Source organism: Callorhinus ursinus, unplaced genomic scaffold (assembly GCF_003265705.2).
Source record: "Callorhinus ursinus isolate GAN/ISIS: 27379988/994484 unplaced genomic scaffold, GSC_fseal_2.0 scaffold4, whole genome shotgun sequence".
Classification (NCBI taxonomy): Eukaryota; Metazoa; Chordata; class Mammalia; order Carnivora; family Otariidae; genus Callorhinus; species Callorhinus ursinus.
The window spans coordinates 94,815,103-94,830,175 of record NW_027397066.1 but is presented as its reverse complement, the minus strand read 5'-3'; the positions used below and the strand labels follow the sequence as shown (position 1 = coordinate 94,830,175).

At 35.1% G+C, this 15,073-nt stretch overlaps 1 protein-coding gene across 2 annotated transcripts in view; it reads left to right on the top strand.

Moving 5' to 3' along the window:
• The window catches only part of LOC112826011 (bifunctional heparan sulfate N-deacetylase/N-sulfotransferase 4), a 403,078-nt gene that overhangs the window by 245,822 nt on the left and 142,183 nt on the right, over positions 1-15,073 (top strand). For both annotated transcript variants that reach the window (XM_025874089.2, XM_073891207.1), the window contains one exon: positions 10,038-10,125. In XM_025874089.2, the coding sequence (XP_025729874.1) occupies positions 10,038-10,125 (88 nt within the window). The remainder of the gene's footprint in view (positions 1-10,037; positions 10,126-15,073) is intronic.

Sequence of the window (15,073 nt, the reverse complement as noted above, 5' to 3'; positions counted from 1 at the left end):
CCCTAACCAGTATGTGAGCAGGAAGTATTTCTAGAGATGAAATTAGAAAAGTCAGTTACAATACCAGCCAACAATCATCGAGTACCTGTGTTGTATGAGTATTGCTGTAAGCCCACCCTGGACTCATACTGAGTGAAGAGAGAGGGTAGGGAATGAGAAATGGAAATTACAGCCATGAGCAAAGGAAGAAGCAGGAGTCCTAAGAAACAATGCCAATATTCGACCTTGATAAAGGAGATGGTTGCTTTGGAGGCCTTCATTTTTTTAAGGCCTAAACAATAAAATGATAATTATACTTAGAGATTTTTTCAATCTTTAAAGTAAAAAGTATTTTTGTTAATGAAACAACTTAACAGTTGTCTTTAATAATTTCTCAACAAGAATAAGATGCTCCAAGAAATAATATCATATTTATCAAAAGTGTAATTGTTATTTCTAAATTTTTCCACAATTTTGTAATATTAAGAAGTTGACCTGAAGTTGTTTAGGGATATCTTGTAGTAATGGAAAAATATTTCTTTCTTTAGATCACTTACAAAGAGCTAAGTTATGACATGATTAAATGCATGCAGAGAATCACATTTTATGTAAAATCACAACTACTATATTCTGCAACTTGCTTTGGACAGCAAACAGGATACTATAGCATGAATCCAGGAAACACTTCTACTTCCAAGGGATTAGCCATCCACTTAGTGTTTTTTCCTAAGACAGTATGTATCAAATTTGGGCAAGTGGAAATGTGTGCTCCTACCTAATAGTTCAGAGAAAAAGCTAAGGTAAATCATATACAAATTTTTTCCTACTAAAGAGCTCAGTACATTAATGTGAATTAAGAACTTCCCAAGAGGGTTATGATATAGTGTTACCCAAACATTTTGAACATGGAATTATGTTTCATAGAATTGTTAAATTTCACTGGCCTAGTGAACCAGGGATCAGGGTTTGGAAAACACTCCTCTGTAATCAGGAACTCTGTTTCACTGGTTATCCCCTCATATAGTAAAATCATCCATGTCCAGGCTTCCACACTCCAGAGACCCCAAGGAAACTCTGAGGAGGGTGATTCTGCGTCTGTTTTGGAGCTTCCATGGCAGTACACAGCATTTCTATCAAGCTGGCTCCCCAAGATAGGAGTCAGGATTATGCAGAGTGATTCAGTTTACATTTTGAAAGTACCAACCAAGCACACAGAGAATTCGGACCAATTCAGTGCAGACCCTGACTGAGAATCTCCAGAAATATGTTGAATCTTAAACTTCTTTCTGCCCACCCTCACCCAATAAAGGTTTGACTTTGTGATTTTGCTTGTGTTGTGTGTACATGTGTATGTTTCTCTCAGCTATCTGATTCCTGATTATTCCTGGAGCCATCTCTTAAATCATTGAGTTTACAATGGCCATTTTCATTCCACATCCCCAAACAAGTCCTAATATAAGGTAACTCTATCTCAATATTACTCTATCTACTTAAATACTTTAGCTTAAGGAAAATAGACAGTCATTAAAAGCATGAAAGGCTTTCAAGGAAAACCATGAACAAACCATGAACTCTGAAGTTATATTTTTAACTTTTTATAACTCAAAAAAATTTGTAGGCCATGATAGAGACTTGGAGCAAAGCCTATAGGAGAAGTAAATTAAATAATATAATTAAAGACCAAGATTGGAGGTGAACTTTTAAAGGAGAATGCCAGTAGTTCAAATAATAAATGAATAAATATCAATTATGTATAATTTATACATAATGTGGGGCCCCTGGGTGGCTCAATTGGTTGAGTGTCTGCCTTCAGCTCAGGTCATGATCCCAGGGTCCTGGGGTCGAGTCCCTCATGGGGCTTCCTGCTCTGGGGGAGTCTGCTTTTCCTTCTGCTCCTCTCCCTCCTCCCCACTCATGCTCTCTCTCTCTCACTCTCTCTCTCTCTCGCTCTCTCTAAAATAAATAAATAAAATCTTTTTTTAAAAATTTATACTTAAATGTATAAAACTATCTGTACAAATGTATAAATTATCTGAAGGACCTTATAGTTCATATTGGATTCAAATGTATTTAATTCAAAATCCCAATCAATTAGGTAGAACATGGAAAACATGGAAATAGAACAGAACCCACTCATAGTTTGAGATGATCTACACGGACTGAAAATGAGAATAGAGCTGAAGAGAATTTGGGGCTGATAAGAACTGGGCAGTATTTTACCTTGCTTAAGGAAATTTTCTGATCCCAGGGAGATCAGAAAGCAGAAGCAGAAGTTCATCTCACATATCTTCAGAATGAACTGAAGTAAAAATGGCTTAGAATTCCGTGAACGCAAAACTGCCCAGGACACTGCAGTAACAAAGTTGAGGGCACAAGAAAAATCCATTCACAACCCCTGGGAAAGGAATCAAAGTCACATGGACTGTTTTGCTGATGCAATCAAATAAAATTTACAGCACTGTAAATTCTCTTCAAATTTAATGATTTGTATAACCTTCATTGTGTTCTTTGATAATCAAGCAGAAAATGCAAACTCTTCACATACGTGACACGAGTTAATATTATTTTACAAGGTCAAACCAGTTTTCAAATTCTCTCTTCTCTTTGCCAGTATCTTTAATCAGCATCAGTGTTTAACCTTCCAGTATGCAAAAAGCACTCCTTACGCTCTGAAGCTATTCCCCTTACCAATATATACATTCCTTGTGCAGTTAGTTCCTGAAGTTTACCCTCCACTTATGGATAACACAAGTTTAAAAGCAATGATGTTCTAGGACTTTAAGCTCTATCTTTCCTGTTAGGAGTGTTATAGAGCTTTCAATAACACAGTCATCCTGTTGTGAGAAAGAATGTTTAGTGTAGCAGTGCAAGTATTGATTTTTCCCAACTCTTCCCCCATCTCATTGAATGTCAGAAATCTGAAACACTAATGAAATTACACTCCACCTCACTTCCCACATCAGTCCATCAACAATTACACTACTTCCTTCCCTCCATTCCCAGTACCCCCAGTAGAAACCATGTCTTTATTTTGTTCTTACTGGAACTTCTGCAAAAACCTCCTCAATGACTTTCCTGTTTTAGCTCCAGTTTTCCTACAATTCCTTCTCAGCAAGTAGTCAGAGGAATCAATTTAAAATGTAAAAATCGTATCTTACGTAAGATAAAGTAGAGTGTGCTGTGTTAAGATACCAGGGTTCTTCCTGACACTGAGCCTTATTCTTACTGCCCTGTTTCCCCCAAGTACACTCCTCCAGAGCCCTGATTTGGGCATGACTGGCCTCTTATTTTTCATGCCTCGACTAAATTGCTACTTTTTCAGAGAGGCTGCATAGAGCACGTTGCCTATCCTGCTGAAATGTAGGTACTCCGTGTTTGTTTTAATAATAGTATATACTATAACACTATTTTGCACCACTAATTACAATTTAAATTAAATAATTCTCTGATTGATTTTCCACGTGTATCATCTGTGCGCCTAAACAGAACCTAAGTTCCACAAGAACAAGCTTATCAGTTTGTCAGACATTTTCCAACTCCATAACCTTATGTAGCTTATTTAGTCTCTCTGTGCCTTATATTCTTCATTTGTAGAGCAGGGTTAATTAGGGGATCACAGGGAGATTTAAAGAGATAATTCAAATAGAGTGCTTCTCAGAGTACCTAACACATAGTAAAAGCTCAATTATTATTAGCATTCTTTCCTGTGTCCTTAGTACCTAGAAGAGTGCCTGAAACATAGCAGGTGTTCAGTTAATATTGTTTCAATGGATGGATGAATTAATAATGGCACAAGGACAAAGAGAGTCCAGAGGGTAAGTTTCATATCCCTGGTTTCCTGGAGGCTTGGGCAAGACTGAGAGATGGGAGTGCAACCCTTAAGTGAAAGACGAGAGGGTAATTGCTCTGAAATGCAGAAGTGTTTTTCTACTCAGCAAGTTGTTCTTCAAATTGAGTGTGATTTCAGCAGAAGGATTCCCGAACCTTTCTCCCCACAAAAGGCCCCCACATTTCTTCAGTATTATTATTACATTCATTCATTCTTCCTTAGTTAACCCATCCATTCCAGAATCACAGCCAAACTGTTCAATATAAAAATACTGTGGAAGACTTGGTGTGTTAGTGTGATAGATTTCTTTCAATGTATAAATTATACCAGACAGTTTCCTCTCTGAGTGGTAGTAAGAGTTTATTTATTTAATTTTTTTGTTACAGGTAAACTTTTTTTTTAAATTTTTTTATTGTTATGTTAATCACCATATATTACATCATTAGTTCTTGATGTAGTGTTCCATGATTCATTGTTTGTTCATAACACCCAGTGCTCCATGCAGAACGTGCCCTCCTCAATACCCATCACCAGGCTAACCCATCCCCCTCCCCCCTCCCCTCTAGAACCCTCAGTTTGTTTTTCAGAGTCCATCATCTCTCATGGTTCGTCTCCCCCTCTGACATACTCCTCTTTTCTTCCTCTCCTGTTATCTTCTTTTTCTTTTTTCTTAAAATATGTTGCGTTATTTGTTTCAGAAGTACAGATCTGTGATTCAACAGTCTTGCACAATTCACAGCGCTCACCGTAGCACATACCCTCCCCTATTTTTAAAAAGAGAGGGAGAGGGCGCCTGGGTGGCTCAGTTGGTTAAGCAGCTGCCCTCAGCTCAGGTCATGATCCCAGAGTCCTGGGATCAAGATCCACAGTGGGCGCCTTGCTCAGTGGGGAGCCTGCTTCTCCCTCTGCCTGCAGCTTCCTCTGCTTGTGCACTCTCTCTCTCTGACAAATAAATAAATAAAATCTTTAAAAAAGGAGAGAGAGGGAGAGTAGGTTTCTGAAAGAGTGAGGATTGCTTCTAAGTGGAAGGAGATGAACAAGAAGGGAGGCAGACTATCAAAGGCAAACTTTAAAAGCTTCATACTTTCACCCTGGGTCAGCTCTATTCATCTTCATTTGTACATTGACAAATAGTGTGCCCAAAAGTTCATGGAATCCTGAGTCATTTCATCCTGGGTGGCCACACAGACTTACTGTAGTGAGACCTGAAGTTATTAAGATTGGACCAAGTGTTAAGGCAAACATACTCAATTTTGGCCCTTTCCTTGTGTTATCTGGGTAGGCCATTTAAATTTTCCATGAAGCAATTTTATCCTCTTGGACAATAAGTATAGAGGTAATCCCTTCTGATTCCTACCTTGAGATCTTGTAAAATAAATAAGATACCATTTTTATGAATTCCTGTATATATTAAAAAAACTGTACAAGACAGTTAAAAGAACAAAAACTATCACCCTTATGTATTCAATTTGAAATTTTGAAAGTATAAGGCTATATCAATATATGTACATAATCATGCATTATTTAATTATGTATAATTTGGGAAAGGGTTAGTCTTATATTAAACTACCTGAATATCAGAGTGGATTAAAATTTATGTAATGTACTTTGAAATTAGATAAATAATGCACAAATTTAATATTTCCCAAAGTTCCTTGATGGTTATAATCCCCAATTTGAAGCTATAAGAATCATTATTAAAATTACAGTTTCCTAGGTTCCATTTTTTATAATCTAATTTAGAATTCCCAGAACATGGGTCTGGAAAAGTTATTTTATAAGCATTCTGGCAATTCATCTCTTATGGGTAACTTCGAAATAATTGCTTTTGGCCGTTTTTATAACCAACTGGGGTCTATGATAAAATACACGAGCCTAGACCCTATCACATAAGACTAAATCAATAACTCTTCAAGTGGGCCCCCAGAATTCACAATATTAGCAGTCTCTTCTAGAAAATTTTATGAACAATAAAGTTTGAAAGCCATTTCTTTAACATTTTGCAGTAGGGTAAGTTGGACTTGCTTTATTAAATACTGAGGAACTCATTATAAGAACATTAAGTGAATGTAAGTAATATTTATTAAAAGAATGAATTATTGATTTTTCTTACGTTATATATATTTATTCTCTTTAATATCTAATCAAATAACTTAGTACATTCTTCCTAAATAATGCAAGGGAAAATATCAAAGCTGTTTATATTTTTTATGACATGTACTATCAAAGAAATAACTGAAATTTATTGTCCAAACATTAAATACATTTCATTTTACAGTTAGGTTCAAAAGTTAGTCAAACTTCCTCACAAATATTCAGATAAAAATAAACATATCTACAGCTACATGCTATTTCCTAAGCTTTACAACTTGAGTTTTATCTCTAATTGAGACATATTACTTCTACTTTATAAACAAGTTTTTCCAAAGTAAGTTTTCATTATATTTCACTTATTCATAATTTTGTATTTGTATTTTTCTTATCTAACATTTCTTCTGACATTTTATGCTTTTCCTGTATTTCTATTCTTTATTTTTTTCTACATTTCTTTAATTTTTTGTGGTTTAACACTTTTTATTTTAAACTTATTTCTGATGTTTATTTTAAAAAATTAGACCTATTTTTTCACTCATTATTATTTGTGTCTTTTTTCCTCTACCATTGAAAGACCATGGAAATTTTCTTTCCCCGATTTTTGGAAATCAAAGAACATTTTTTTTATACTGAAGTAGACAGGCTTGGAACATTTTAGGATTTGCTTTTTTAATCCATTTGTTTTGTTTTGTTTTTACTTACCGAAATTGTCATTTTTACTCCCCACATTAATCAAGATTACATGTTGGGGGGCGCCTGGGTGGCTCAGATGGTTAAGTGTCTGCCTTCGGCTCAGGTCATGATCCCAGGGTCCTGGGATCGAGCCCTGCATTGGGCTCCCTGCTAGGCAGGGAGCCTGCTTCTCCCTCTGCCTCTGCCTCTCTCTCTCTCTCTCTGACTCTCATGAATAAATAAATAAAACATTTAAAAAAAAAAGATTACATGTTGGGAGAATATGACTAGACAACTTTCCATTGTTCTTTCAACAATGGAAAGGTCTGTTAAATTCTTCATAGAGTTAATTAACACCAGTGGAAAAATATTCATCTGTCCTCACTTCTTTGAGCTTGTCTTACTAGGCAATCTATAATATAAGATTATAAAACATCCATGATATAAATGTGCTGGTGAAATGTAACATCCTATTCATTTGTTCTGATATCATTTAATGGTATGGTCCGTGAACCATGTTTATCATTTTACTATCAGGAATATGTTACTAATAAAAATAAATGAAATTAATTCAATTGAATGCCTTCTACATATATCCAGCAATACAGAATACATAAAAATAAGTAAGGTTTGATTGACCTGAAGGCACTTATACACTAGGAGAAGTTAGATAAAAAGTGATGTAGTAAAGTGGAAAATAATGCAAGTCTTAAGAAAAATAATTTGGGAACTTACTTTGGGAGATGAGAAAACGAAATGGTTTGAGGCAACAGGACAGCTTCATACAAAAAAGGTGGCATTTGGACAGAGCTTTATTTTTTAATTTAAAAAAATTATTTTATTTATTCATGAAAGACAGAGAGAGAGGCAGAGGGAGAAGGAGGCTCCCCGCTCCACTAGTCCCATGCGGGACTAGATCCCAGGGGGCCAGGATCATGACCTCAGTGGAAGGCAGATGCATAACTGACTGAGCCACCCAGGCACCAGAGCTTTGAAGAATGGATGGGTTTGGGGAATGTGATGGGGAGCAGCTGGAGGCTAGCTAGGCAAAGGGAACAGAATGAACAAAGGCATGGAGAAATGTAGGCAATGGGGATAGTCCTTCAATTGCAGTTGAAGAACTGACAGAAGGACAAGGTGATTTGGGGGAAATAGCAATGCATGTAGCTTAATTGGAAATGAGGAGGCACCAACAATACCTAGTTGGCTGGGAGACGATGACATATTGAGTGCTCATTAACAGCATTTATTGAGTTCCTACTGTGTGCCAGGCACTTAGCTAAGCACTTTGTATGCCTTATGCAATGTAATCCTCACAATAATAGTGTGAAACAGGTGTTAAGCATTATCCCATTTACAGATAAAAGAAAGGATTAGAGAAGTGAAATGACCAACAAGGCTAAGTCATTAATTGAACAGATTCCCTGACCCCAAGGGTGAAGTGCATTTACTGCCTTTGGGGTGTTAGCATGATTTCAGAATATAAGGCAGAGTAGAGGAAGATAAAACTGAAGGATGGGAACAGGTTAGCAGACCACAGGGTTTTAAAAGCCCAAGAAAAAGACAATGAGGGAGTTCCTAAAGTGATGGCAAGGTGATTGAGGGAAAAATAGATTGTTTGATGTTTATTTGATTGTCCCTAAGAAAACATCAAAAGTGTGGGCCCACTCCCTCTGTATAAATTAAAATCCTTTACTGCATCTCTCACAGCATGCTCTAGAACTTATGAGCTGTAATTACACATTTGTTTGACTATTTAAAGTCTCTCTCCCTTTCTAGGCATTGACATCCTAGAAAGGGACTATGCTTGTTATACTCAACCCTGTATGCAACTACAATACATACTTAGTGAATTTAAGAATGGACAGTGGAGAAATAAATGCAGAATAATGACTTCAAGAACTCAAAGCCAGAGAGTTGGAACGGGGCTGGTGTGATAAGGAATACAGGAGAAGGGAGAAATGTTTTTAAAAAACTCTTTCAGGATACGGGGGCCCAAGGACTGTGCATTGAATAAAATGAGAAACCCAGAAGAAGGAACTAAGATAAAAAGATGCGTGATGTTTTCTATTTAGGGCTGTATTCCACAGGATTTACCAATATGCCCAACTAGTTCAATAGACTTTATTTTTACTCCAACATCTTTTTAACATTTAGTTGGTTCTTTCTGAGAACTTTAAAAATATATTTCATACAACTGACTTAAACTAATTTATTTTTTTCCTTTTTCTATTTAATTCATAATATTTAAACCAAGATTGGCCAAGATTACACTCAACGTAACTAACTGGAACCTTGGATAAACACTGATTATATAGTTACCAACCTTTTAGTTATTCTCTTTTTTTTTTTATTTAATTAAACTAATTTGTAGGAGTCCTCTTAATTCTGGGGGAGTAAATAGTTTTACAAATTTTTAAAGCAAATGCTTAGCCACTGTGACTAATACTCAAAAGAATTGTCTAAATTTCTGACTCTTTATTCACCTTAACATACAGATAGCAGTAACCAAAAATAGTTTGAAATGAGTTTCTCATTTTCATCAGAATAAAGTAAGTCCCCTTTAAAAATTTATTTAAAAACAGGAAAAGCATTCTAATCAATAAGCAAACTAAAAAACCCAAGGATATGAGAGTTCTGAATTATGCTACATATGTTGGTATAGGAACAATTGCAGTCGAAGGACTGGCAGAAAATTTACAGGACTAAGTCTGACTCTAAGATTACTATTTGTGTGTTCTTATCCTGTCTACAAATAAGAAATTAACATAGAATAATTTCAAATACAGAAAATAGGGACATTAAAAAAAAGAAAAAAAAGAAAATAGGGACATTTTGCCACAGTTGGAAAATTTTTCTTTATGGAATTGGCTATGTATTTCCTATCTGTCCTGGCCTTATTTATATCTCAACATTTGCAATCAACACCCTTTAAATTATACATTTCTCTTTAGTTTGTATGGTAAAAACCCAAGCCTTAAACTCAATGATTATGCTTTAAAAAAAAAACGATAGGGAAGGAAGCACAGTTAAATAAATACTAAATTGCAACTCAAACAAATGTTACCTTTCTATTCCTTACCAACAAATGCAAGACTTCTCTACATTCAACAACTCTGAAAAATTTCCCCCAAGGAAAGAGTGTAATAATCTGAAATCAAGAAATGTCTCACATGGAAATGAAAAATGATTTCAGTGCTGTGTGGTTAGAGAATTGCCTCTCAGCAACTTATAATGTACTTAGGACTTAACTGCTTCATAATTTGGTGAACTTCAATAAAAATAAAAGTAGTAATTATAATACCCGAAATATGAATAGCAAATAACAGTACCCATCAAAAACCCAAAAAGCAAGAAAGCCCATATTATTTTGTTTCACTCATGCATACACATTTGAAAAAGAGGCATCCCAAAGCTTCATATTTATTTTTCTAAAATCATGTTAATTTCTTATTTATTTCAGGCATTACTAGAGACTCAAAATTTACTGCGCACTCAGGTTGCAAATTTTACCTTCAACCTTGGATTTTCAGGGAAGTTTTACCACACAGGTAAGGAGCTTTGTGTTCTCAGGCAGCTACATATAAATAGGAGCGAGGATTTTAAATGTTTCATAAGTAGGAGGAATAGAATATCCTGACTGATTATGGGAAAAACTTGGGTGCATTATATGAGTAGCCAAATCCAAAATCAATGAGCTTGTTTACTTTGGCAAATACTGTTAGAATCAAGGGCAAAGGAGGAAGACAATTGACTTTTTCAACTCAGTAAAAGAAACCATGATCATTGTTCTGTGACTATGCATCTTGTCTCTCAGCATAGGCCAAGTAGAAAGCAAAGTGATTGTGATGATGATGATGATGATGTTGATGATGGCAATGACATTCCAATAATAATAATAGTGGGCAGTGTTTTTAAAATGTCAGATACTCAAGGTGACAGACATTTTTCTTATATTATTCCTTTGGAAACATCTGGTGATCAGAGAGGAATTTTATAGCCTCAAAGAAAATTAATAGAGGGTCATCTTGCTTAATTTACTTTCTCTTGCAGGATTTTTCCCTAAAAATATTACAATTTGGCCCAACATGCATTAAAGCAATCATAATAAGGCTTGTATTTCTTTCCATCTCTATCCAGCCACAGTTGCACTTCTTTTCAGTGTCAGCTTCTCAACAAATTCTTAAAATGTGATTGGTGTTCATGCACTACTCTATGTTCTGATATTTCTCACCTCTTTAGCCATCTTCCCCTCCAAAATATGACTTTTATTTTATGGGTATCAGCATTCTAATATCTGGCACTCGAATGGAGAAAAATGTGCATAGAAGTGACTATCTTATAGTGACAAAAATAACACAAAATGATGTTTTAGAGCCTGTAGTACGGCAATACCTACTAGCTGCTCCTATTTCTGCATTTGTGGTATAAATCAAATACTTTATGACTTTGCACTGTTGTTACTTCATAATATCCTAGTGAAAACGTTCCATGGGATTCTCTATGCATGTATGCATGTTATTGATATTTAAAATATCCCATGCAAAGGTAGTCTTTAATTATCATAAATGCAGTTCATTTACCCAAAGAAGCTTTTTAAATGTTTAACCAAGGAGGCTCAGCATGGTTTATTAGAATATTGAAGCAGTGATGTCTTATTGGCTTTTCTTTAATGCCTTTTCCCTCCTGCTTTGAAACATGTAAATCTGTTTCAAGTAATAGAAGGAAAATTAGTATTTAGACCATTTGATAAATCAAATGATTGCATATTTTAAAAGGACATTTTGCAGAAAGAGATTTGGGTCATCGTATCTGCACAGGCAAAGTAATTCCAGCTTACAATTTTGAAAATAGACATGGTTTTTTAAATCTTCTTCAAAAGCCCCCTCAAGAAATGAGTTCAAGCCTAAGAAGTTCTGACTCTGAAGTTATAAAGCAGATAACTCTAAAAGCTATATCTACTCATGCAGGGGAAAAAAATTATGGGATTATTTGGAGTTCACACACAAACAATACCATTTTGTCTTAAATAACCATATAGTGCAAGTAAAGCCATTCTTTTGGTTGAAATATATCTGGATAACTGCCTCAGCTCTTTTATTTGCTTTTCATATTCAGAACTATTAAAGCTGCCAGACATTCACAGAGTTAATGTTGATAGCAGGTTATAACACTTCTCATTTCTTCTTTATGATCCTGAACATGTACACAGTACACATCCACTAGGAAATGAACAACACACTAGTTAATATCACAGGGATAGTTGTTGGAGGCAGATACCAAAAAAAAAATCATTTTCATTTTATTTTTTAAGAAGACCTTATTGATTCTTTTGACTATGTTGGTACTAACCTAACAAAAATAATGGAAGAGACACTCTATTCTGTTATGCTGTGGTGATAGTACACTTTAGAGATCAAGCAATATATATAAATTTGTAAATCCCAGAAGCTTACTTTCCTTCACATAGGATGAAATCTTTACTGACTTGATACTTTAAGTGTAGAATCATTGAAAGGCATCCATACTGTATTTCAAAGATGCAATCATATTATATTGAGTACTTACTATTTTCCTCAGAGATGTCAAGTTTTCTCCTAGAGTGGAGTTAACATTGGTGATATCCTCTCTAGGGAGGGCATACTTCTATCTTATCTAGTTACATTCTTATGTGCAGGCTTAAGTATATGGAACAAAGTTTGCAAATCAGGGAAGTGCTTTCCTTATACTTGCACTCCACTGTGATATGTAACTATTAGAAGATGGCCTTGTCACAATGACTGTCTCAGCTCTCTCCCAGGATGTTCTGATTTCCCAGTGCATGAGGATGCTGATTGATGAGCCTCATTGTTTTGAAGACATTTAATCACATATGCCCAGCGTAATAATGATAGATTCTTCATTTCTTAGACTGCTCCACTTATTTGTATTTCCCATGTATTCTTTCCTGTTTGGTTTCTCTGCCCTTCATATGCTAAAAACAATCTCACCCGAAAGGACATATCCCTAAGCTTTCCCTCGCAGTCAGCTACTCACAGGTGCCAAATTGAAAAAGGAAGGACATAATGTTGATTAAAAGGAAAAAAATAAAAGTGTGGAGTTTGAAATAAAATGTTTTAGTCTGAATGTATAAAGCTTGGTTAGAATTGCACAATGAAAACTCAGAAAATGAACACATTATAGCATTAAGATGTCTTCTAGGGATAAAGTGTTACAAATATTATTTTTGTAGGGCATAATTCCTAGTGACAATCATTGCCACTCTTTGTAATTAATAATAAATTGAATATGACTCAGTCAATTACTTCATGGATATTTACAAATTGTATTAATATTGTTTTTCATGAGAGTTCATTAGACAAAATATAGGCCCTTTATATAAAACTATTAACTTTAAAACATGAAATTTTTTTAAAAAAAGTATTGCATTCATTTACCTTTGTTTGCTTTTTGTTTTTTATTTTCTGTAGAAATTACTGGTTCAGAGTAGGTATTAGAAACAGACTGCTTTGGGGGCACTTGGGTGGCTCAGTTGGTTAAGCGACTGCCTTCGGCTCAGGTCACGATCCTGAAGTCTGGGAATTGAGCCCAGCATGGGGCTCCCTGCTGAGCAGGGAGTCTGCTTCTCCCTCTGACACCCCCCCTCATATGCTCTCTCTCTCTCTCTCTCTTTCTCTCTTTCAAATAAATAAATAAAATCTTTTTTAAAAATAGAAAAAAAGAAAGTCATATGCATTACAATATGCTCACCATGATAAGTGTAGTTTCCATCTGTCTCCAAAGTTATTACAATGTTATTAACTATGTTCCCTATGCTATACTTTTCATCCTGGTGATTTATTTATTTTATAACTGGGAGATTATACCTCTTAATACCCTTTACCCTGTTTCACCCATCTCCCACTCCCCTCCCTTTGGCAACCACTAGTTTGTCCTCTCAATATATGAGTTTTTTTCTCCTTTATGTTATATGATTTGTTTTGTTTTTTAGATTTCACATATAGGTGAAATCATAGGATATTTGTCTTTCTCTGACTTTCATTTAGCATCATACCTACCCATGTTGTCCCAAATGGTAAGATTTCATTCCTTTTTATAGCTGAGTAATATTCCATTGTGTATATATACCACATCTTCTTTATCCATTCATCTGTGGATGGATACGGGTTGCTTCCAATTCTTGGCTCTTGTAAATAAGGCTGCAGTAAACATACGTGTTCATATATCTTTTCCAATTAGTGTTTTTGTTTTCCTTGGGTAAATATCCAGAAGTGGAATTATTGGATTGGATGGTAATTCTATCTCTAATTGTTTGAGGAACCTTCGAACTGTGTTCTCCAGTGGCTGCGCCAGCTTACATTCCTACCAACAGTGCACAAAGATTCTCTGTACTCCACATTCTCGCCAACACTTCCTAGTTCTTTATATTTTGGATACTGGCCATTCTGACTAGTGTTAGGTGATATGTCATTGTGGTTTTGATTTGCATTTTTCTCCTGATGATTAGTGATATGAATATCTTTTCACATGTCTTTGGACCATCTGTATGTCTTCTTTGGGAAAACGTATTCAATACCTCTGCCCATTTTAACTGGAATATTTGTGGATTTTTTTTTTTTTTGGTGTTGAGTTGTATGAATTCTTTATCAGATGTATCATTTGCAAATATCTTCTCCCTTTTCAGTAGGTTGCCTTTTTGTTTTGTTGTTGGTTTCCTTTGCTGTGCAAAAGCATTTTAGTGTGATGTAGTCCAAATAATTTATTTTTGCTTTTGTTTTACTTGACTGGGGAAACATATCCAGAAAATTATTGCTGAGGTTGATGTCCACAGATTACTGCCTATGTTTTCTTTTAAGAGTTTTATTATTTCAGGTCTTATATTTAGATCTTTAGTCCTTTTTTAGTTTATTTGTGTATATGGTGCCAGTTTCATTCTTTTGCATATAGTTGTCTAATTTTTCCAACACCATTTATTGAAGAGACTATTTTTCCCCCTAGTATATTCTTCCTTCCTTTGTCATAGATTAATTGACCACATAAGTGTGGGTTTCTGTCTGGGCTCTCTATTCTGTTCTATTGATCTATGTGGCTATTTTTGGGCTAGTTCTATACTGTTTTGATTACGATAGTTTTGCAGTACAGTTTGAAATCTGGGAGTGTGGTACCCCCAGTTTTGTTCTTCTTCCTCAAGATGGCTTTGGCTGTTTGTGATCTTTTGTGGTTTCATACAAATTTTAGGATTATTTGTTCTTGTTCTGTGAAAAATACTACTGATATTTTGATATGGATTGCACTGAATCTATAGATTGCTTTGGATAGTTTGGATATCTTAATATTTGTTCTTCCAATTCATTAGCGTGGCAAATCTTTCTTTCCATTTGTTTGGAATTTCTTCATCTCCTATTTCTTTCATCAATGTCTTATAGTCTTTAGGGGACTGTTGTTACACTTCCTTGGTTAGGTTTATTCCTAAGTATTTTATTATTTTTGGTGCAATTG